This window comes from Myotis yumanensis, unplaced genomic scaffold, assembly GCF_028538775.1.
Source record: "Myotis yumanensis isolate MYYU_CA2020_CCGP unplaced genomic scaffold, mMyoYum1.0.hap1 SCAF_11, whole genome shotgun sequence".
NCBI classification, from domain to species: domain Eukaryota; kingdom Metazoa; phylum Chordata; class Mammalia; order Chiroptera; family Vespertilionidae; genus Myotis; species Myotis yumanensis.
This window is the reverse complement of record NW_027223762.1, coordinates 68513323-68538233: the sequence shown is the minus strand read 5'-3', so window position 1 is coordinate 68538233 and position 24911 is coordinate 68513323. Positions and strand designations below refer to the sequence as shown.

The 24911-nt window shown below is 47.2% G+C and overlaps 1 protein-coding gene across 1 annotated transcript in view; it reads left to right on the top strand.

Moving 5' to 3' along the window:
* Nucleotides 1-24911, top strand: part of TGFBRAP1 (transforming growth factor beta receptor associated protein 1) — a 62074-nt gene continuing 37163 nt past the window's right edge. Inside the window, exons 1-2 of the mRNA XM_070429841.1 lie at nucleotides 1-74; nucleotides 22413-23113. Of these exons, the coding sequence (XP_070285942.1) occupies nucleotides 22426-23113 (688 nt within the window). The 5' untranslated portion in view covers nucleotides 1-74; nucleotides 22413-22425. The remainder of the gene's footprint in view (nucleotides 75-22412; nucleotides 23114-24911) is intronic.

The following is a 24911-nucleotide window of genomic DNA, read 5'->3' as shown; positions in this document are numbered from 1 at the left end:
CGGGCGGCGGGCGGCGGGCGGCGGGCCCAGGCCGCAGGGCCGGCTGGACGCGGGGGCCGGCGGGCGCCGCGCCGGTGAGTGCGGGGCCGTGGAGCGCGGCCGGGGCTGGGACGGGAACGGGTGGGGCGCGAGGGGGGCCTGGGCGGGGCGCGAGCGGACAGCCGTGCGTGGGGCATGTGCCTGTCAGATCTGGGACGGGGTGCAGGTGGGGGTGCCGGCGTGGGGTGCGCCCGTGTGCACCTGGCGGGGGGGGGGGGGGCAGGCGGGCCCGAGCGCGGGGTCCGCGGTGTGGATGTTGTGGCGCGAGGAGGGAGTGGGTATGTGTCCGGGGAAGGTCCGAGACCTCGTCCTTGGTTTGGGGTGAGCTGCTGGTTTTCTGGAGGGGGCCCTGGGAGGACGGTGCCCAGAGCCCCTTGCGCCCCCACCCCTGTATAGTCGGGTTTTGTTGCTGTAATTGACGCTCATGGGATTTCAGAGCTCAGTTCCGGGTCACACCCGACCTGACTTGTTGCCCTGAGCCGGAGGCTCGGCAGCTGTGCTGGGAGGAGGGCAGAGACCTCGCCCCGTTCCCGCCCAGGGGCTGGGAGCTGCCGCCCGCGCGGTTTGCCCGCCCCAGGCCCTGGGGGCTGCAGGGGAAGCTGGGGCTTCAGCCGCCTCCCTGTGCGTCCAGTGGCGATGACTCTGGAGACAGAAGCTGTCCTCCGTCGCCGGTTGTCTGCCTGCCGCTGTCATTGTTTCCGCTCAGGGACTGTTGGGTGACCCTCTCCAAGTCCCAGGCCGCTCTGGGGGCCCGGCCTGGCTGCTGGAAATGGGGGTTTACACGGTGCTTAGTGCACATGACTGTATTGGGTGCTGGGGTTTATCCCGAGGAAATGCCTCCGTGATTGCAGTGACAGGTCAGGCACCGAGGGCAGTGGAGGAGGCTCCTGCAGTGAGCTGGCCGCCGGGAGCCAGCACTCAGGGCATAGGGGCCTGTGGGTGCCAGTGCGCCCCCCTCCCAGACTTGCTTCTCTCTTGTCAGCCAGAAGCTTCCAGCACTAGGTCACATAGGAAGGAACATCTGGCCAGCTGCTTCCTTTTTCCTTCAATTCTGCCAGCCAAGCAGCCTCAGCAGTCACAAGAGCGGCCTTTCTTTGGTGTGGCCCTAGAAACAGCCCTGACGGGACTCCTTGGGAGCCTGTCTACAACCAGCCCTTCCCAGGCCCCGGTGTGTCTGCTCCACGTGGGCTCCAACCCTGATTCTGTCAGTCAACCCTGCACAGGCAAAAAGTCTGTGTTTGGATTCCCCCCAAACTTAACTACTAGTACAGTTGTCCTGGCAGACACCAAACCCTCAGATTCTCAGACCCTTATATAAAACTATGGGCCCAGTGCACAAATTCATGCACCTTAAAAGGAACTGTGGGTCACGAGGCTGTGGTGGGCACAGGGGCAGGTCTTGGCCCATCCTCTGTACCCCTGCCCAGCCCCTCCTGCCGTGGCCCCGGTCCCATCTTTACCGGCAGCCCCGCTCCCTCCGCCGCCACCGCTGCTCCCATGCACCAGCCCTGCTCGCACCCCCTGACGCACCCCCTGACGGTGCCGAGCCATTGGGACGGGCACCGGGCCCTGGCAGCAGGTGCGAGCGGCAGCTCCGGCTCTGGCTGCATGTGCGAGGGGGCTGGCGCCGGCAGTGTGAGCGGCGGCTCTGGTGCCAACTGCGGGTGCGAGTGCTGGTTGGGACTGCGGCGCACGGGAGCAAAGACTTTTCAGTAACTACCGGAGGCTCTCCCTGATGACAGCGACCGGCGCCCCGCCTTGGTCTGGTGCCCCCGCTCACCTGCTCCACCATCCCGCTGCAGCCGACACTCACCATGTTCCGGGCTCTGCCGCCTGCTGCTGATGTCCGCCATATTCCTCACGCACCCTCTGGTGGTCAGCAAACGTCATAGCCACCGGTTGTTTGGTTGTTCCAACGTTCGGTCTATTTGCATATTAGGGTTTTATATATATAGATGACATAGAATGATGCATACAGTTGGTCCTCCACATCTGTGGATTCTCAACTGTATGTTAAAAATATTGTTTTCAGTCCTAGCTGGTTTGGCTCAGTGGATAGAGCAGTGGTTCTCAACCTTGGCTGCACATTAGAATCACCTGGGAATCTTTTTAAAATCCTGATTTCTGGGCCTCATCCTCCGGAAATCCTGTTTCTTTGTTATGGGGTGAGGCCACAACATTAGTAACAAACAGAATTTCCGGAGGATGAGGCCCAGAAACCAGGATTTTAAAAAGATTCCCAGGTGATTCTAATGTGCAGCCAAGGTTGATAGCCACTGGGATAGAGCGTCAGCCCACAGACTGAAGGGTCCCAAGTTCGATTTCGGTCACGGGCACGTAGCAGGCTCAATCTGGGGCAGGCTAGATCCAGGGCACCTGTGGGAGGCAACCAATTGATGTCTCACATCGATGTTTCTCTCTGTCTCCCCCTCCCTTCCACTCTCTCTAAAACTCAATGGAAAAATATCCTCGGGTGAGGATTAACAAAAAATAAATAAAATGTTGTTTTTAACTGTATATTTGTTTTTGAAAAATTCATTATTAGTGGACGCACGCAGTTCTAACCCGTGTTGTTCAGGAGTCAACTGTAAGTGTTAACACAGTGAATGCTTACTCTGGAGTTAGACTCCTGGTGGGTTCTGATCCCAATTTTCTGTACACGTCACAGTATATACATTGTACAAAGAAGTAGGTGATACCCTCGCCTTTCCTCCTCCACTGCCCTCCTCCAGCCGCAGTCCTCCGGCCCTCGCATTGGGAGGAGTTAGTACAGCACTGCAGGCTCCCAGGATGCTTCTGCCTCTGCCCGACCCTCAGGCACAGGGCTTTGTAAGGGCCTCTTCTCCCATTGAACAGCTCCAGCTGACAAGGTTTGAAAGCACAGAGCTTGCTGTTTAAAAAGTGCTCAGTATTCTAGGCCTGATTTGCAGCTAGCATTTCTTTTCAGGAAAACAAAGTTGTTATTACGGCTTATTCCTTCATGCCGATATTAAACATTTGTGATCCTTTAACAAAGCTCGAGGAAATTTTACTTAATGAATTACGCATCTTCATCTTGGGCTGAATCCAGTGTTGATTAGAAATACATTAATCATTTGTGGTGACCAGGTGTTTGGATACCGACTGCTGAGTAATTTGGCCCATACTTTACAACTCATCTCTTTGGTGGTAAACCTGGCCCGTTTTTCTTTATTAAAAAATGCTAGCTACTAAATCTGAGTGTAGAAGTAGCAAGCTAATTGGAGCCCCCCCTGAGCCTGAGTGCGCTGTGCAGAATGGGGGCAGTCACTGGGCGTGTTGTGAAGTCTTGCAGTTGATTTGAGACCAAGATCTTTTCTTGATAGTCAAGTAGCTGCCATCGAGTAAATTAAAGATTCAAGAAAAATAATATATAAAAGAAAAATTTCCCAATATCCAGAAGGCACTGAATAATTCTTTGTAGTTTTTTGAGGTCCAGTATTGAGGAAAATGTTATGAAGAACATGCCCTGGAGACCCATACTCCCAGTCTACTCCTCTTCCCTTCCTCTTCCCCTTCCCCAAGTCCCTTAAGTTATGACATTAATATTATAGGGCGTATATAATATATACATAGGCAACATACATTACATGCATATATAAGATGTGTATATGCGTATATAAGGTGTATATAAATGGTATATATGCGTGTACATATTCACTGTGTATGTATATTTACATACGTCGTTAAATAATTTTGTTTAGTGTTGCCCAGGAAAAGGATACTATCTGCGATGAGTCGCATATTGGTACATGCCAGAATAATGTCGAGGGGACCGTTAGGTGTCAGGCTTGAGCTGTGTTTTATACATATGTGTTCTTTCAGGCCATTGGAACAAGTTTATTGTGCTATGACTAGACTTTTGTGATCTCTGTCACATGAGTGCAAAAGAACGTGAACTGGTTGTCCGGTAGGTCCTCGTTTTCAGAAGAGGGACAAGTTGTGTTTGGCACAAGTCAATAAATTTGTTGTGGATTCCTGGCAAAGCTCAAGATTGAGTAGATGTCTGTGAGAACTTCGGGAAGAACCTGGGCCCAGCATGGGGTGTGGTTCTGTGAGGACAACTTATGCCACATAAAAATACATCCTGTTTTGATAAGGTTAGGTTGGTGGTGAAACATGTAAGGGGGTCATTCTGTACCCGAAATTGAGCAAGGCAGTTCTGACACTGAGTCCCACTGATTTGTGACAAAAGGTGTCAGAGAGTAGGGGTAACCCATTCTGGTGCAGAGAAACCTAAGGGGGCAGGCTGAGGGAGGATGATAGGGCCCTTGCTTTAGCTCAGGGTGGGAAGGCCGGCCATGCTGAGCAAGGGCCCCCTGGGAGGCACTGCGGCAGGACAGTCATCATAGGCCTCATACCACGATGGCCTTGTGGGTAGACTTGTTGCTTTCTTCAGCAGGACTGAATTCTAGGAGAGCATCTGAAATCACACTTGCCCCCTTCGGTCAACAGAGCGGAAAGAATATGGCCTTGGAGACAGAAACAGAAACGGTTTGAAGTCCCTGTTTTATCACCTGGTAGCTGTGTAATCTGGAGCAAGCCGCCGAAAATCTCTGTCCGTAATAATGTCCACCTCTTAGAGCAGGGGTTCTCAACCTGTGGGTCGCAGCCCCTTTGGGGGTCGAACGACCCTTTCACAGGGGTCGCCTAAGACCATCGGAAAACACATATATAATTACATGTTGTTTTTGTGATTAATCACTATGCTTTAATTATGTTCAATTTGTAACAATGAAAATACATCCTGCATATCAGATATTTACATTACGATTCATAACAGTAGCAAAATTACAGTTACGAAGTAGCAACAAAAATAATTTTATGGTTGGGGGTCACCACAACATGAGGAACCGTATTAAAGGGTCGCGGCATTAGGAAGGTTGAGAACCACTGTCCTAGAGGAATGTGAGTGTGACAGGACGTCACTTCCATCAAGTACTCAGCGCCCGTCCTGCCCCAGTGACTAGGGGCTCTCAAGAGGCAGCCGTCAAGGTGTCGGCCAGGGCCACAGTCGGTTGCCTGTCCTTTGTCTAGACTTGGAGCAACAGGAGCAACTGTACCCCTGGGAAGCCAGGTGGTTCAGTGGGTAGGGTGTGTGCTTTTGAGGCAAGCTGCCCGGGTTGGAATCTCCGCTCTCCATGGTCATTCAACCTTTCGAACCTCCATTCCCTGCAGATGGTATAATCATAGTACTCGCCTTCTAGGCTCGTTGTGAGCATGAAGAAAGCATTTAACAGGGAGCCTTCCAAATGTCTTAGCTCCCCCACAATAGTGCCACCACCTGTGGTTCAGAGGAGCTAGATAATAGTGCAGGGGAAGCATGTCAACCAGCCCATTCCTATTTTACAAGGGGTGACAGGCCCTGAGGCTCTATGTGACTTGCCTAAGATCAAAAGAGTTGGCCAAGCCCCTGGAGCTCAGGACCCCAGATTAATATTGAGAATGTCTGCTTTGCACCAAGCCCACTTGACCACCCCTCACTGCGTGGCCCAGGTTAGCTCCCGGGCCTTGAACCTTATGCAGAGGGGGTGGTTAGGGGGCCTCATCTCTGCTCCTCCCAGCTCTGCAGACCTGAAGTCCTCCTGCTCGCCATCAGGGCCTCCCACCTGCCTGCTTCTCCTGAAGCTCAAAGGATGTCAGATTTCTGACCCGCAGGAGTCAGCTGACATTTACCCCAATATAGTCTGAGTTCATCTATGAGAAATATTTCAGATGAGCAAAGGTCCCAAAGTCTCCCCTTTGAAATACACTCTCAGAAGAAAAAACTTAATAGGTAGATATTATTCATACCTGTAATTTTAAGTTAGGACACTAAATTTAGAAAATTCACCCCCAAAAGTTACTGAATAAAAACGATCATAGAGCCTGGCCTGTGTTGCTCGGTGGTTGAGCATCAACCTATGAACCAGGAGGTCACAGTTCGATTCCTGGTCAGGGCACAAGCTCGGGTTGTGGGCTCGAGCTCCAGTTGGGGGCGTGCAGGAGGCAGCTGATGAGTCATTCTTTTTCATCATTGATGTTTCTATCCCTCTCTCCCTCTCCTTTCCTCTCTCTGAAATCAGTAAAAAACATTTTTTTTTTTTTAAAAAAAGATCATGGATTTGCTCCCGCGGCCTGAGTTGCCTCGGGAGTCCGCTGGGCTGCTGGCCATGGTGTCCACTTTCTCCTTTCTGGTTACTGACAGCTCGTTCTGAGCATCTCTTTTCCTGCTAGAAAAGGAGATTCTCAGCTCTCTCTCCTCTTTTTTGAATTATCCAAGGTAAAATGATAAATAAAAAACTGTGATTACATTTACCTTTTTATGTTCACTTTCTGTTTCGAAATAACTGGCTTACTAAGGGGTTGAATGACATTACCGCACTCACCTACGCTCCCGTCCCCGCTGTTAACATCTGGCACGGCCATAGTGTAGTGATCAGAACTAATGCATTACTATCAGTTCTACTGACCACACTTTATTTGATGTCACCAGTTATTCTACTAATGTCTTTTCTGCTCCTCAGTCCTGCTTTTGATCTCTAATCTGTGACGGTTCCTTAGCTGCCCCGTTTTGCATGACCTTAGCACTCTGAGGGCCGCCGGGGACTTCGTAGAGTGTCCCTCAGTGTGGGGTAGTTTGGCGTGATCTCAGGGTTAGGCAGTGGGGATACAGTTTCTTCAAGAACACCACAGTGGTGGCATGACGCAGTCACACTTTAACTTAATGTCGGGTTGCATTCTGTGTCCCTCTGAAGTGACAGGAGCAGCGGTCATGAAACTTCCTGGTCCCTTAGGAAGGTAGGTCACTGGCGCCCAGGCCCCCGTGAGCAACTCTCCCTCCTGCGCCCCCGTGAGGTGGGACAGAAGTGCCTTTCGTTTCCGTCATGTTTCTCTTCGTTCCCTGTGCCCAGTCGCCCAGTCACCCTGTGATGTTACCTTGAGGAGTTAGGAGAGCTTTTTCTGAGGCAACTACAGGTTAAAGAACAAAAATGTTCAGCTTTCTTATCACACAAAAAATTAGGTTTGTGACCACTGAGCCTTTGAGTCCTATCAAATCTCATCTGACATTAGAGCAGCGGTTCTCAACCTGCGGGTCGCGACCCCTTTGGTGGTCGAACGACCCTTTCACAGGGGTCGCCTAAGACCATCCTGCATATCAGATATTTACATTACGATTCATAACAGTAGCAACATTACAGTTGTGAAGTAGCAACAAAAGTAATTTTATGGTTGGGTCACAACATGAGGAACTGTATTTAATGGGCCAGAAGGTTGAGAACCACTGCTTTAGAGGGTCAGGAAAATACTTCATATTTCCTTTGGTCTGGAGAGGATGCCGATTGTAATTATAGTCAATTTGTAGCTTAAGAGGGGAGCTGATTGGCCCACAGACCATTCAAATTCATCTTTCAGGTGCTCACTAAAGTTTTGAGACACTGATGTGATTTTATTAAGTGTTTTATTTCTACAGACTGTGAAGGTGATTGTCAGATCGCCAGTGGAGTCACCCATAGGAACTAAGTGGAGGTGGTTAGCTGTTTTGTGTAGAGGACTTCAGTTAACATTTCATTTTGTTAATTTAGCATGAAGAGAACATCTGCAGGTAGCTTGCAATGGAAGAACTTTTGCTAGCAAGGTTTGTCCAAACCCACCCAAATGAAGAATTTTGAGTTTGTGATTTGGCTATTCATTCAGTCAGGGACGTAGGATAGCTGAAGGAAAAAAATGTGTCCAGTCATACCTGCCTGACTTGCTCTATACCTACGACAGCATGGCCGGGAGAGGAAAGATGAGGGTGGGGTGGTCCAGGACCTGGGAGGAGGATGGAGGGTCAGAGTTTATGCTCAGTGCTGCGGGGATGTGAACTCAGACTGGACGCTGGGCAGCAGGTCCCTTAGTAACTCTGCACACCGTTCCTGCTTATTAATTAACAAGCTGCCCTGAGCCGGGCTGAGTCCATGCCCCACCCAGCTGAGTCCCACTGCCTGACTTCTCTGGGCTATCTCAGTCCAAACACCAGGTCAGCCTCCATTGCTGAGACCAAGGAAACAGTACTAACAGGTAAAACAGCTGATTCCTTTTTTGTGTGCGTGTGGCACTTTTGAATAAGGCTGCTCTGTATATTCTTGTATGAGTCTTTGTGGATATTGGTATGTACTTGAGACAAATGGAAACATTAAATGTGAAATTGTGGGGTAAATGCATGTTTAACTTTATCAAAAAGCAACAGGATAAATGCATGTTTAACTTTATAAAAAAGCAACAGCTTTCCAAAGTGATGGTACCATTTTGTACTCCTTCCAACAAAGTATGAGATTTCTAGTTGTTCTGCATCTTCATTAACATCTAGTGTTGTGGGTTTGTGTGTTTTTTTTTAGTGTTGTAAACTTTTTAATTGTAGTGATTCTAATAGTTTTGAAATGGTACATCATTGTGGCTTTTTGTTTGTAGGAGTTTTTGTATATTCTGGATATGTGTGAGCCCTTTGCCACATATATTACTGAGATTTTTTCTCCCAGTCTGGGGGTTGCCTATTCATTTCTATAATGGTGTCTTTCAATGGATGCAAGTTTTATTTTAGGTTTTGTAAAATCCAGTTTATTAACTTTTTCTTTTATGGTTAGTGCTTTTTGTATTCTAAGAAATCTTTATGTACCCCAGGGTCCCAAAGACATTCTTCTATGTTTTAGATTTTACTTTTAAAATAATTCGATGTATCTCAAATTAATTATTGTATATGGCATGAGGTAGGGATAATTAATGTTAATTTTTCCTCATAAGGTTATCCATTGTTCCAGCACCATTTATTGAAGTGACTTTCCTTTCTCCATTGAATGGCATTGATGCCTTTGTCAAGAATCAATTGAATGTATATGTGGGTCTAATTTTGAACTTTTTCTTCTGTTCTATTGATCTGCTTTCCAGATGTCTTAAGTACTGCAATTTTATAGCAGTTTCTAAAATCAGTTAATAAAGGTCTTCAACTTTGTTCTTCGTTTTTAAGATTGTTTTGGTTATTCTAGGGAGTCATTTGCTACTTAATGACTCGGATACATCCTCGTTGTGCGAACATCATATGGTGTGCTTACACAAACCTAGATGATATACTAGTAGATAGCCTACTACACACCTAGGCTAGATGATACAGCATATTGCTCCTAGGCTATAAGCATGTACAGCAGTTACCATACAAAGCAACACAAGATTAAATCAAGCACAAGATAAAATGATGCAATCAAGAGATGAGGTAAATATGAAATGTGTGAGGCTGCTGCCAGTGTAACATGGTATTCTGCTTTACAGCACACTTTTTTTTTTTAATAAGTAGAAAGAGCACACTCTAAGATAATGATTAAAAGTGTAGTATAGTAGATACATAAACCAGTAACATGGCTGTTTATTACTGTCAATAATTATATATTATACATAATTGGATGTGCTATACTTTTATATGACTGGCAGCACAGTAGGGTTGTTTGTACCAGCATCACCACAGACATGAAAATAATACATTGTGCTGTGATGTCACCACAGGTACAATGTCACTAGGCAATTGGAAATTTCAGTTCTGTTGTAATATTATTGGACCAGCCTTGTATATACTATTTGTTGTTGATCAAACATTATGTGACACATGATTGTATTTTGATTTTCATTTAAATTTTACAACCAGCTTGTCAATTTCTACAGAAGAGTTTGCTGGGGTTATAATTTCGGTCTTCTTTAAGGTATTACAAGATTTTGTGATTTTCTTTTTTTTAAAAATATATTTTTATTGATTTCAGAGAGGAAGGGAGAGGGAGAGAGAGATGGAAACATCAATGATGAGAGAGAATCATTGATCGGTTGCCTCCTGCACGCCTCCTGTGGGGGATCAAGCCTGCAACCTGGGCATGTGCCCTTGACCGGAATCAAACCTGGGACCTTTCAGTCCACAGGCCAACGCTCTATCCACTGAGCCAATCCGGCTAGGGCTGTGATTTTCTTCATAAAGATCTTATACATCTTTGTTAGATAAAATTGCTTCATGTCTAATTTTTTATGCCATTGTAAATGTCTTTCATTAAGATTAACGTTTTTAATTGTTGTTCTATGTAGAAATGCAGATTAATTTTGTCAACTGATAGGTTTTGGTGCCAATGCAATGCCAACAGAAATCCCCGGTTTGGGGGGCAGTGAAGAAGGAAACTTTATTCAGTGCAAACAGCTTAGTTGTGATACAGCACAACTCTGGGGAAGCTTAATAGTGTGACAGCTCAATTATGAAGCAGCACAGCATGGCTGCAAGACAGCCCTGGGACCTGGCAGGCCCCTCTCCAGTTAGGTAGCTCTGCTCTGCTCCAGTGAGACATCCTCTGTGTTTCATCTTCAGTGTTTCAATTCCAGCCAGGGAACACAGAGGGAATGTGCACTCCTGGAGCTAGAGGGGAGGTGGCTTATCTGGATAGAAATCCTCACTCCTGGGCCCAGTAGTAGGGCCTCACTCCTGGACAGACTGGTCTGTCCTCATGCAAATGAGAACTCCAAATCATCATAGTTTGGTCCAAAAAGCACTGTCCTGATTGGTCAGAACAGAGTCTCTCTGATTGGTTAGTGAAGATGGGGGTGAGGGGAAGAATATAGCAATATAGCTGCACAGCTCTGATTGGATGGGGAAAGCCTCAGCCCTATTGGTTGAAATACTATTCCAGGAACTCTTTTTAAGGGCTGGGTCAGATGACAGAAACACTGTGCAGGCAGGCAGTTCAGGGCAGGCTTCTCCCTGAAGTGTAGTTTGTGGAGAGGTCCCTGTATACAAATGGTTGCTAGGCTCTGCTTTTTAATTTTTTAAATTTGAGCCCCATTAGCCACCAGGAGCCCTTTTTAGTAAGTATCTTCTTTCTCAGGGTGCACATATATTGGTTTTAAAAATTGTGAGAGTCTATGCAAACACTAAAATCATCTGTAAATAATTATAGTTTTAAACTAGTGGCCTGGTGCACGAAATTCTTGCACAGGGGAGGGGGTGTTCCTCAGCCCGGCCTGCACCCTCTCCAATCTGGGACCCCTCGAAGGATGTCCTACTACCAGTTTACAGGGATAGGGCCTAAACCAGCAGTCGGACATCCCTCTCGCAATCTGGGACTGCTGGCTCCTAACCGCTCACTTGCCTGCCTGCCTACCTGATTGCCCCTAACCACTCTGCCTGCTGGCCTGCTCACCCTCAACTGCCCCCTGCCGCCGGTCTGCTTGCCCCCAAATGCCCGCCCCCCCCCCCCCCCGCCAGCCTGATCACCCCCAACTGCCTCCCCTGCTGGCTTGCTCACTCCCACCTTCCCTCCCCACTGGCTTGCTCGCCCCCAGCTGCCCCTCTGTTGGCCTGCTTATCCCCAACTGCCCCGCCCCCCACCAGCCTGATCACCCACAACTGCCCTCCCCTCTTGGCCTCTAACTGCCTTTACCTCGGCCCCGCCACCATGGCTTTGTCCAGAAAAATGTCCGGAAGGTCTCCTGAAAGGTCTCCCAGTCTAATTAGCATATTACCCTTTTATTAGTATAGATTCTTTACAACTACCTTCTTTTTCAGCCTGGCAAAGTCTCCCAGGTCAGTGTTGGGTAGAGATAGAGTATTAGTTTGCTAGGGCGGCCATAACAACGTACCAGGAACTGGGTGGCTTAAACACCGTAAATTCATTGTCTCACAGTTCCTTAGGGTAGAGCCTGAGGTCAGGGTGATGGGCAGTGTTGGTCCTCCTGAGGGAGAATCTGTTCCCGGCCTCTCCCCTAGCTTCTGTAGCCTCAGGCATTCTGTGGCGTTACTGTCCTTCCTCTTTGTGCGTCTATCTCTGTGCCTAACTTTCCCCTTTCTATAAGGACATCAGTCATATTGGATTAGGGCCCACCCTAATGACCTCATCTTAATTTGATCATGTGCAAGGACCCTATTGCCACAAAGGGTCATATTCACAAGACTGGGAGTTAGGACTTCATATTTAGGGGAACATACTTTAACCCATAACAGATGGTAATAATCTTGTTCTTTGTTTTCTGTTTTTTCCCTTTTAATTTGTAAACATGGTGTGCTAATTAATATTTAATACTTTTGAATATGAGTGAGAGTGATCGATTTTTCTTTTTCCTACATCCTTATCTGGCTTAATATCAAAGTTGTACTTTGTACTGGCTTTATAAAATGAAGTGTGATACGTTCCCGCATTTAAATATGTTTTCCTAGATTTGGCAGTGTGCCATGGAAAGTAGTAGGGCCTCTGAAAGCTTATGTGGCTGTTGTAAAGAACACAGAAAAACATTTGTTTGAAGCTGATGGGTAAAATAAAAATCTGCTGCCCAGTCCCATGTGTAGCCCGAAGAATAGAATTATTGTTGAGCTGAGGCTTAGGAATCACGACGAACTGCAGGGAAGGGGCCACAGCGACATGTCTTTTATCAGTGGCTACAGTGCGAATGAAAAGGTAAAAATTCTGTGTACATCTGCAGAAGAAAGTTAGTGTTTTTATGTTAGCGTTTTCAAAGACACTCAGATTCTCGTGATCACCAGTGGCAGTGTGGATACTCGTAATTTGGTAGAAAGTAATTACTAATATTTTAATTTTGGACTTAGCACATGTTGCTTTACGTTGTTACTTGATTATTTTTCTAGTCCTATTTCCTTAATGAGATTGGGAGACGTTGGGATATGGAAGTGATTTCTTGAATTTTATTTTGCACACTTACAGGTGCTTGTTGCATGTGTAGAATCTTTTTTTAAACTGTTGTCCATGCATGTACTATTTTTCAGTCTCTTTCCCTAACTAGGTATGTACTTTGAAATTTTGAGAAAAGTATTAAAATGTTGATCTTTTAAATATAACCATGCTTTAAAGGTGACATGCTAACAAAAAGTTAGTTTAAACTTCAGGTCAGTTTGAGATCACACAATAAAGTGTAAATTGTACACCTTAGAGAAATTTTTAATTTTATTACCATGTTAAACCTCCGAATTCAGCCCCCAGTAAGTTGGATTTAATCATAATACAGGTTTGGCCAAAAGTCTATCTTTTATGATTCATATTTAATCTAAGCAAATTTATCACATGAACTAGATCATGGAGAAAATTTCTCCACTGCTTGAAGGAATAAACCATTTTTTCATCCCAGAATGTTACCTTGTCAGCTTTCACTTACTCTGTGCAATTCTGCTTTGGCAACTGTGAAGTTCATAACACAGTATTGTGGACAGTCACTATGCTGTGCATTCGGTCTAGGAATTATTTATCTCCTAGTTCCAGGTTCCTACCCTTAAACACCACCTCCCATCCCCCGAACCTCAGCTCCTGGTAACCACCATATATGTGACAACATCTTTATCCAGTCATCTGTCGACACTTGGGTAGTTTTCACGTTTTGGCTGTTGTGAATATGCTGCGTTAAACATGGGAGTGCAGATATCTCTTTGAGATCTTATTGTAATGTTGTTTGGATACACACCCAGAAGTGGTATTGCTGGATTATATGGTAGTTCTATTTTTAATTTTTTGAGGAACTCCATATTGTGATCCATAGTGGCTGCACCAATTTACATCCCCACCAACAGTGTCCAAGGGTTCCTTTATCGCTACATCCTCGCCAACATTTGTTATCTCTGGTCTTCTTGACGATAGCTATTGTGACAGGTATTTCGATGTGCATTTCCCTGATAATTACTAATGTTTTGAATCTTTTCATGTACTTGTTGGCCATTTGAATGTCTTCTTTGGGAAACTGTCTTCTGTTTAGTTTCTCTGGCCACTTTTATTGGACTGGTTTTTTTAAAAAATATTTTTAATAATTTTGAGAGAGGGAAGAAGGCAGAGGGAAAGAGAGAAACATCCATGTGAGAGTGAGGCATCCATTGGCTGCTTCCTGCACGCCCCCTACTGGGGATGTAGCCTGCAACCTGGGCATATGCCCTGACTGGGCATCAAACCCGCAACCTCTCAGTGCACAGAATGACACCCAACTAACAGCCACACCAGCCAGCGGGCGCGGATTGTTTATTTTTTTTTGTTGTTGTTACTAATTTGTATGAATTGTTTATATATTTGTCATTAACCCTTTATCTGATGCATGGTTTGCAAGTACTTTCTTCCATTCCTAGGTTGCCTTTCATTTTGTTGAATGTTTCTTTTACTGTGCAGAGCTTTTTATTTTATTTTTTAAAATTGATTTTAAAGCGAGGAAGGGAGAGAGAGAAAAACATTGATCGGCTGCCTCACCCCCTTTTCTCTCCCCCTTCCCCCTACATGCACCCCAACTGGGGATCAATCCCGCAACCTGGTTATGAGCCATGATCCAACATTAAGCCTTTTGGTGTGTGAGACGATGCTCTAACCAACTGAGTCACATCGGCCAGCACCCTGTGCAGAGCTTTTAATTGGATCTAGTCTCACTTGTTGATTTTTTAAAAATATATTTTTATTGATTTCAGAGAGGATGGGGGCGGGGAGAGAAAGATAGAAACATCAATGATGAGAGAATCATTGATCAGCTGCCTCCTGTATGCCCCACACGGGGGATCAAGCCCGCAGCCCGGGCATGTGCCCTGACCGGGAATCCAACTGTGACCTCCTGGTTCATAGGTCGACGCTCAACCACTGAGCCATGCTGGCTGGGCCCACTTGTTGATTTTTGCTTTTGCCGCTTGTGCTTTTGGTGTCCCATGAAAAAATCATTACCCAGGCCAATATCAAGGAGTTTCTTCCCTATATTGTCTCCCAATTTTATGGTATCAGGTCCCTGGTTGTTGATTTCTAATTTCATACCATTGTGATGGAAAAGATACTTGGTATGATTTCAGTTTTCTTAAATTCACTGAGACTTGTTTTATGTCCTATCATATGGACTTTCCTGGAGAAAGTTCCGTGTACACTTTAGAAGAATGTGTAGCTGCTCCTGTTGGATGGAATATTTTATAATGCTAAATTCATTTGATTTGAGGTATAGCTCAAGTCAGTCCATTGTTTCCTTTTTGATTTTCTGCCGGGATGATCTATCCATTGCTGAAGGTAGGATATTGAAGTCCCGCATTATTATTGTTTGATCTACTTCTCCCTTCGGATTTGTTTGTGTTTGCTTATTATGTTTGGGAGCTCCAATGTTGGGTGCATGTGTATTTATGATTGTCATCTTCTTGATGAATGTACCCCTCTGTCATTATATACCAGGGTAATGACCTTTTTTGTCTGCTGATTTTGGCTTGAAGTCTATTTTGTCTGCTGTGAGCACAGCTACTCCCACTTTCTTTTGGATTCTACTTGTATGGAATGTCTCTTTTCATCCTTTCTCTTTGAGTCTTTGTCTTTAAAACAGAAGTGCAGGGTCTAATTTTTTAAATCTATCCAGCCACGCCGTGCCTATTGATTGGTGAGTTCAGTCTATTTACAGAGTTTTTGATTTGTGATGTTTTCTAACATTATTATGTTTCTAATGTTATATTTCTAATGTTAATATCTAATATTTGTGATGTTACTAATGCCAACTTACTATTTTCTGGTTGTTTGGTATTTTTATTGTTCCCGTTTCCTTTAATTTCTGCCTCCCTTTGTAAATTGGTGATTTTCCCCAGTGGTATGCTCTGCATCTCCATTCTTTCCTGTGCAACTGCTCTAGACTTTGGCTGTGTGGTACCACGAAGCTTACATAAGACACATCATAGATAACTGCCCATTTTAGGCTGCTAGCAATTTACCTTAGATCATCTACAAAAGTTCCCCCCTTCAACTCCCCTTTTTACATTTTGATGTCATCACTCACTCTTTTTATGTTGTGTATTCATTAACAAGTAATAGCTGTAGTTATTTTTAATACTTATTTCCTTTGACCTTTATGCTGTGTTGAGTGGTTGGCACATCACCCTGTTCCATATTGAGTTTTCTAAGTCTGATTGTATGCTCACCTCTACCGGCGTTTAGTGTCTTTATGTACATTCTCATGTTGCCGATGAGCGTCTTTTCACTTCAGCTTGAAGAACTCCTTTCAGCATTTCTTCCTTCCTTCCTTCCTTCCTTCCTTCCTTCCTTCCTTCCTTCCTTCCTTCCTCCCTTCCTTCCTTCCTTTCTTTCTCTTTTTTTCTTTTTTCTCTTTTTAGAGAGTGGTAGGGAGGGGGAAAGATATGAGAGAGATACATCAATTGGTTGCCTCCCACAGGAGCCCTGGGCTGGGGATTCAACCGGCAACCCAGGTACGTGCCCTGGACTGGAATTAAACCCTAACCCTTCAGTGCGTAGGCCAGGGGTCTAACTACTGAGCAATGCTGGCCAGGGCTCTGGTTAGCATTTCTTGCAAGGCAGGTCCAGTGATGGTTTTGTTTGGGAAAGTCTTTACATCTTCATGTTGGAAAGATAACTTTGCCAGGTAGAGTTTTCTTGGCTGGCAATTTTTATCCTTCAACGCTTCAAATATGCCTCCTCTCTCTCCTGGCTTGTAGGGTTTCTGCTGAGAAATCTGTTGATAACCTAATAGGGTTCTTTGTTTGTAGGTTATGATGTCCCCTCCCTACCCAGCTACTACTAGATTATTTTTTTTGACAGTTTCTTATAATGTGTTTTCAAAAAGTTTTTTTTTAATTGAGATAATAGGGTGATTTATTAGCTTTCTGAGCTTGATATCTAGTTATCTTCCTGGCTTTAAGAAATTATAAGCTATTATTTCATGTACATATAATTTTTAAAAATTGATTTCAGAGAGGAAGAGAAAGAGATAGAAACATCAGTGATGAGAGAGGATCATTGATCGGCTGCCTCCTGCACGCCCCGCCACTGGGGATTGAGCGCACAACCCCGGCATGTGCCCTGACCAGGAATTGAACTGTGACCTCCTGGTTCATAGATCGATGCTCAACCACTGAGCCATGCTGACCGGACTCAACTATTATCTCTTTTAATACATTGCCTGCTCCTTTCTAACTAACTCTCTTCTCCTTCTGGAATCCCATTGATCACATATGCTTTTTTCACTCTTCATTCTTCTTTCTTTGTTCTCCCCTGACTGTGTTATTTCACAGTTCCTGTCCTCTAGCTCATTCACTCTATCTTCCATTTGCTCTGCAGATGCCCTCTATTGCGTTTTTCATCTCACTCTGAGTTCTTGAGCTCCAGAATTTCTGTGATTTCTATCTCTTTGGTTAAAAGTCTCATTTTGATCATGTATATATTTTTTGAAAATTTGCTGAATTGACTTTCTGAGTTTTCTTGTAGCTCATTGAGCTTTGTCAAAACAGCAATTTTGAATTCTTTTTCAGCTAGATCACAAATTCTATGCCTTCGAACTCAGTGGAAAATTGTTTTCTTTTTGCAATGACATGATTTTTTGGTTTTTCGTGTTCCTTGCAATTTTTCATTGCTGTTTTCACATTTGAAGCAGCAGACACCTCCTAAGTCTTTGCTAGTTAGCTTCTATGGGGTGTTGTGTTTGATGGTGTTATATTATCTGGGTTTTCTCCCTCTCTATGGGTGCACCTCCTGCATTCTTCATGCTCCCTCTTGTGACCGAATCCTTAAGCTTTTATGGCTTCTCTGGTTCTTTCAACTCGCTGGAAACCTCTCTTGTTTTCCAGAAGGTGGTGGTATAGCTCAAGTATGTGGTTTGTCCCTTGCCCATTTTCTGAGTGGGCTCCCTGTCTGCCAGAGTTCTCTCTCGTGCTGCACACAGAAGCACACACAAGGAGCTGGCACAGAGGGAGGGGATGTGTGGGTTTAGTGCTCAGGCGGTGGGGGTGCCTGCAGACCCAGTGGGAGATCCCTGGGTGTGATACGCCCAGAGGCTGGCGGGTGGACTTCCTGCTGCATCTGACTCCTTTCATTCCCTTTGAAATTCTCATCTGCCTCTTTCCCAGCCCTTCGTCCTCCCAGCCAGGGAGGTCCTGCTGGGCGGCTCTAGCCTCTTCCTGCACAGCTGGGTAGCCAGGCACTCACTCACGCCTTCCTCTCCTCCATGGGAGAAGTGGCCACAGCCGGGAGAGGTGGCTACAGCCAGGAGAGGTGGCTACAGCCGGGAGAGGTGGCTACAGCCGGGAGAGGTGGCCACAGCCGGGAGAGGTGGCCATAGCCTGGGAGAGGTGGCCACAGCCTGGGAGAGGTGGCCACAGCCGGGAGAGGTGGCCACAGCCTGGGAGAGGTGGCCACAGCCGGGAGAGGTGGCCACAGCCTGGGAGAGGTGGCCACAGCCGGGAGAGGTGGCCACAGCCTGGGAGAGGTGGCCACAGCCGGGAGAGGTGGCCACAGCCGGGAGAGGTGGCCACAGCCAGGAGAGGTGGCTACAGCCAGGTGAGGTGGCTACAGCCGGGAGAGGTGGCCACAGCCTGGGAGAGGTGGCCACAGCCTGGGAGAGGTGGCCACAGCCGGGAGAGGTGGCCACAGCTTGGAGATCAGCACCTGAGAGGTGGCCACAGCCTGGGAGATCAGCGCCTGGGCAGTGTTTCCCTAGGTGGTGCGTGCTGGGAAGTTGCCCTTACCGCTGCCTCTGCTGTGACCAAGCTCTGTTTTGTTTTTTTTGCTCTACTGCAGTGGTTCCCAACCTGTTTTTGGCCATGCCCCACCTAAGCATCTCTAAAATCCTGATCCCTCCCCGCCCCCGCCCCCGTGACATGCAATTCTTATTACAAAAGTGAACATCTTTTCACGTGGAGGAAGCCTAAAAGGCCATTAACTTGGTCTAAACAAGCTTCCAAAGAACATGGCATCCATGAAAGAGAAAAATAAAAGAACAAAAGGACAGTTGAAGTATTGAGGAAGAAATCACTAAGAAATTGTTAAATAATAATAATATGAAATCATATGAAAAAATAGCAAATAAAGTTTCAAAACATAACAGAACTAAAATGCATAAATATGTCACAATATATATTCATATATTATATATGAGGCCCCTAGAACCATAAGAAATACAAAAAAATCACCGTTAATAACTCATTCTCGAAGTGCTTCCCTTAAAAATCAAATTGCCCCTCTGTGGGGCGTGTGCCCCACTTTGAACCGCTGCTCTGGTAGTGTACTGGACTCTCCCTGCAGGACGTCAGGACCTGTGCAGATTCTCTCTCGTCTGCCTGCCTGCCCAGGTCAGCATTGGCATTCTCTAGGTTTACATTCCAGCCGGGGGAGAGGGGTCTGGGCAGGCCTGTGGTCCACTGGTTCCACAGGCGGTACCGAGTTTTGTCTGCCTGTCACTGCATGTCTGGTGGGTGAGCCCCACCCCCACCCCCAAGTCCCCACAACACCCACAGGGGAGCTTTTATTTGCTGACGGATGGCTAATTGGTTGTTTAAAAAGGAACATCTTACTCTACTGTGTTATTGACAGCATTCTGCTTTTTACAAATTACCATTTAATTATTAAAGCAGGTCCCTTATTTAAAGGCCTATAGTAGGACACTTATTTTTAGCAAGACTTGAGTCACTGAATACCAGATAATGAAACAATATTGCATGTCTTTTTAAACATTATAGAATTATGATTTTTTGATAAACCGAAGCTTTTTTAAAACAACTCTCTCCTCCTCCTTTCCTTCGCTGTCCACCCCAGTATTTAGGCTAAATATGAGGTGTTTGATTGTTTTCCATATGCATTTGGCCCTTGAGCAAGGCGGGGTTGAACTGTGCAGGTCCACTGATACGCGGATTTTTTTTCAGGCGACCCACTCAGTTCACTGGACCTGTGCAGTTCAAACCTGTGTTGTTCAAGGACCAGCTGGCAGCTGGGAATCCGCATGTGCAGAGGGCAGTTTAATTTCTATGTGGGTTTTCAACTGCGTGGGGGGTGGGCACCCCAAATCCCATGTTGGTCAAGGGCCAAGCTGTATTCTTTACGGCACACATCTTTTGTTTACCTCTCATGCTAGGTCAAGGTAGAGACTAGAATTATGGGCAATATACTTAAAGAAGTTAAATAGCGAGTGGGAGTCTGCGTGCCTGAAGCTTGTTTCTCTGTTCCTGCTGCGAAGCCAGCCACCGATTTCATGTCCCAGCAGAGGAGTGGCTGCCCTGCCCTCGGAGAGGACAGCCCTCTTTGCCCATCACTGAAGGAAGAACCGTTCTGTTTCAGTATAAGTGTTTAATTCAGCCGTGGGCAAACTACGGCCCGCGGGCTGGATCCGGCCCGTTTGAAATGAATAAAACTAAAAAAAAAAAGACCGTACCCTTTTATGTAATGATGTTTACTTTGAATTTATATTAGTTCACACAAACACTCCATCCATGCTTTTGTTCCGGCCTCCGGTCCAGTTTAAGAACCCATTGTGGCCCTTGAGTCAGAAAGTTTGCCCACCCCTGGGTTAATTCATTAGGATTTAAATGGAAACAGTCGTGTCTAGGGTGGATTTTGGTGATTCTGCTTGGTCATGGCACATAGACGGTGGTGTGTGAAACTTGTCAGATTAAAAGCCCTCTTCCCCAGCCCTAGGCTTTTCCGGGGACCCTGGGGGTTGTGCAGCCCAGATGGATGGATGGACGCGATTCCTTCTCTCTGAGGCCTCTGAGCGTGTTTTCCACAGCGCTGTGCGGAGGAGCGCATGTAAATGCAAGGACTACATTCTGTCTGTCAGTCAGGGGGACATGGGTCGCCAGCTCAGGGCCGTGGACAGCACCGCTCCATCCCTTGGAGCCCAGCGTGGAGTTAAAAGTAGAGTACGCTGGGGGCCGAGAGACCCACCTGAACTTTCAGGGAGTGGGCACGGGGGTTGGCTAATCCTCAAAGTGTTGCAGAAGACCAAAGAAAAACCAAGCGAGGCTTTAAAGAAAAGGAGGGACACTGTTTACTACGCCGGCGGACTCAGGGAATAACTTTCCAAATCTGAGTGAAGAAACATGCAGGGGGCTTCTTTTTATATCTCCCTGTGGTCTTTGTCCCGCAAATATGGATTATGCTTCCGGTCCTTTTCTCGGGCCTTGCAAGAAGGCCCCCAGGTGTTGGGGGTCTCCAGGCCATATCTGATGGTTGGGCCTGGTGCCAGCGTTAATAACCCTCGCTCTGGGACAGTGCACTGTTCACAGTTTTATGGCCTCTATAACAGGTTCTGCAAGACCAGTGTCTGGGAAGGAGGTAGTGACTTAATTAAGGTTATCAAGAATGTACACTGAGCTTGCTGGTATGGATTCCAATTGCTAGCCCCCCAAATATCAGGGTTACATTGGAATTAGCCCTTTTTAGCTTCTCAAAAGAACCATATGAAGTAGGCGCCATCATTACTCTCATTCACAGATGAGGGCCCTGAGGCAGGTGGAAGCCAAGTGAGCTTCCCAAGGTCATGTTGTTACCAAGCGACAGGTAGGGATAGGGAGGAACTGGTGCCAGGGGAAACCTTATCCCAGCCCTGGGCATTCTGGGATGCACAGAGGGGAACCGGAGTCTCCCTGTGTGTAGCTGTCACCGCTCCAGTGGACAGAGGGATAAGAAATTGTAGAATTCTAAAATCTTTGAGTTGATTCCTGCCCTTCCCTGATGCATACATCTTCCTTGAACATTTCCAAGGTCTCGTCCAGCCTTTGCAAGGTGATTAAGGAATTTAGTTTCTCAGGAGGCACCCGCTTTGGGGGCAGCTTGAAGTGGCAGACAGTTCTCGAAGCCTCCCGCTCAGTCCCCTGCAGTTCCCGGAGCTCAGCTCCCTCTCCTGCGTGAGGGCAGCAGGGACTGAGATCAGGGAAAGGCCATCTTGCCACTTTCGTTGCCTCTGTCTTTGTGCAGCGGAAACACCAGCCCTTCAGAGGGAGAAGAGGAAGCCAGGTGAGCGAGGGCAGCCTGTCCTCAGTGGGAGTGGCCGTTACCTGCCAGGCCCGTGACCTCGCAAGCCCTCCCGAGAGACGCGGAGATGTGCCTGTCTTTCCTCCACACGGACACTTACTCTGGGGCCAGCTGTGGTGCTGGACCACGTGCACCCTCATAGGGAAGAACCCTCATGGGAAGCGAGTGTGGCTCCTGCCCAGTGTTCCCGACAGGGTCCCGGGGCAGGGTTTAGCAACACCATGTAGTGCGTCCCACCAGTCACTGCATGCAGAACTCAGGGCAAGATCGCCGGGGTCGTTTCTGCCTTTTCCACACAGTTTCACAGTTTTATGTTGTCTGTGGGGATATGTGTGCTTCTCTTCTGCCTGCAGGTGTGTCTCCTATACAGAGCGAGGAAGCCCACATGGACCGCTCTCCCCGCCCCCCTTTTGGATGAGTGCTGGCTCTCCTGCTGGCCTCTCCCGTTGGTCTGGGGGGAGGAGGCAAGTGGGAAACCTTTTGCCTTCACTGTTTTTAACAGTGTTGAATGCTTTCCCTTCCCCGAAGTTGTAACTGAGGAGTCAGTGTATGTTTGTTGTGGCCTGAAACGGCTCTGCTCACTCCTCGTGAGGTAAACACCGTTTTCCTTTCCTCTTCCTGCAGACCAGCAGCGGGCATGATGAGCACCAAGGCCTTCACGCTGGTCTCTGCCGTGGAGCGAGAGCTGCTGATGGGCGACAAGGAGCGCGTCAACATAGAGTGCGTGGAGTGCTGCGGCAAGAACCTCTACGTGGGCACCAACGACTGCTCCATCTACCACTTCCTGCTGGAGGAGCAGAGCCTGCCTGCCGGCACGGCCACGTTCACGGCCACCAAGCAGCTGCACAGACACCTGGGCCTCCGGAAGCCAGTGTGTGAGCTGCGAGCCGCCTCGGCCCTGCACAGACTGCTGGTGCTCTGTGACTACTCCATCACCCTGGTCCACATGCTGAGCCTGGAGCCTGTCCCCTCAGGGGCCCGCATCAAGGGGGCTGTGGCGTTGGCCTTGAACGAGAACCCCGTGAGCGGGGACCCGTTTTGTGTGGAGGTCTGCATCATCTCCGTGAAACGCAGAACCATCCAGGTGTTCATGGTGTACGAGGACCGGGTCCAGATTGTCAGGGAGGTGTCCACGCCGGAGCAGCCCCTGGCGGTGGCGGTGGACGGCCACTTCCTGTGCCTGGCTCTGACCACGCAGTACATCATCCTGAACTACAGCACGGGCGCCGCCCAGGACCTGTTTCCTTACTGCAGCGAGGAGAAGCGCCCCATCGTCAAGCGGATAGGGAGGCAGGAGTTCCTCCTGGCAGGCCCGGGAGGACTGGGTGAGCTCCTGCTGTCGCCTCTGCTACCTTCGCCTCCCACCTGCCCATTCTCTCCAGTTACCTCCACAACTGCATGCTGAAATTAGAGTGGTCACATAACCAGTTTCTTTTACATTTTACTTTTCAATTACAGTTCACATTTAATATTATTTTGTACTAGAGGCCCGATGCACAAAGATTTGTGCAAGAATGGGCCTTCCTTCCCCTGGCTGCCGGCACTGCCTTCGCTCCAGCCGGAGCTGCCTTTCCGCCTTCCCATGCTGCCCAGAGTCCGGGAGTGGCTGGGGCGGGGCAAGACGCTTGGTGCCTGTGTATGCAAATTAGCCCACCATCTTTGTTGGGTTAATTTGCATACTCCTGATTGGCTGGTGGGCGCCATGAAGGTACTGTCAGTTTGCGTCTTTCTCTTTTATTAGTGTAGATTAGTTTCAGGTGTACAGCATAGAGGTTAGACAGCCATGTACTTTACAAAGTAGACCCCTGATATTTCAAATACCCCCCTGGCAGCGTACATAGTTATTATAGTATTATTGACTGTATTCTCTGTGCTGTACGTTACATCCCTGTGACTGTTTTCTAACTGCCAATCTGTACTTCTCAATCCCTTCACCTTTTTCAAGTCCCCTATCCCCGCCTCCCATCTGACAACACTCAGTCTGCCTCTGTATCTGTGAGTCTGTGTTTTATTTGTTCTTTAGTTTTATGTTGTGTTGACATGGAGCCAGAATTTGCTCTGGGGAGAAGATTCCTTTAAGTAAATAACTATAAAAATAAAAGTCTGTAAGCCTTCCAGGTAAGATTTCCTCTAGTGTGTGGGTGTGTCAGTTGATTGTTTTTGCTCTTCATTCTCAAAAGGATTTGAGGTAGCTCACCGATAGGTCTTTTCAGATTCGAAGACCTCAGTGTTACTGACATAATTTTCTCTTAATTGACTGAGATTTCATCCCAGCAAGAAGGATCTAGTAGCCAGCGCCTTGAGAGGGCTTTGGGGGTTTTGTACGTTCTTCCTAATTCTCTGCCCTGCCATGCAGAAGTTAGAATCAGAGCTACTGACTTCACTGGCAACCTGTGATGTTTACTTCAGCTGTGGAGGCTCCCTCAGGGCGTGGGCAGGTGTGTGAGGTGCAGCTGTGGAGGCTCCCCTCAGGGCGTGGGCAGGTGTGTGAGGTGAAGGTGTGGGGGGCTCCCCTCAGGGCGTGGGCAGGTGTGTGAGGTGAAGGTGTGGAGCCTCCCCTCACGGTGTGGGCAGGTGTGTGAGGTGCAGGTGTCAGTGGTGGCCCCCTCAGGGTGTGCACAGCCTGTGGTGCTAGGGCTCTGTGATGTGCACACATTTGTGTTGAAGTGTGTCCATGTTCATTTTGCAGTTGGTGTGAGTCAGATTCATACCAGGCCTAGACATCACAATTGCTTGGCAATTGTTCAGTGTCTCGTATCTTTAGATTCCCTTGTCCTCTTTTTCTTTAATTTTCTGTTGTAAAAGTTGGATCATTTCCGTTGCATATTGTTGAATATTTGAGGCTGACCTTTGTGTTTCCTGCAAACGGGGAGCAGCAGAGGTTTGGTCAGATTCAAGTGTCGTTATATTTCCTGGTTTCTGAGGAGAGGCAAGACTTACTCATAGGTGGGGACTTCTGTCAGGGCCACACACTTTCTTGTGATTGTGTCTGCGTTGTTACTAGCTATTGGTGAGTATTGCCTACATTTTTTTAAAAAAACAATATATTTCTTTATTGATTTTAGAGAGGAAGGGAGAGGGAGAGTGAGAGAAACATCGATGTGAGAGATAAACATCAATCGA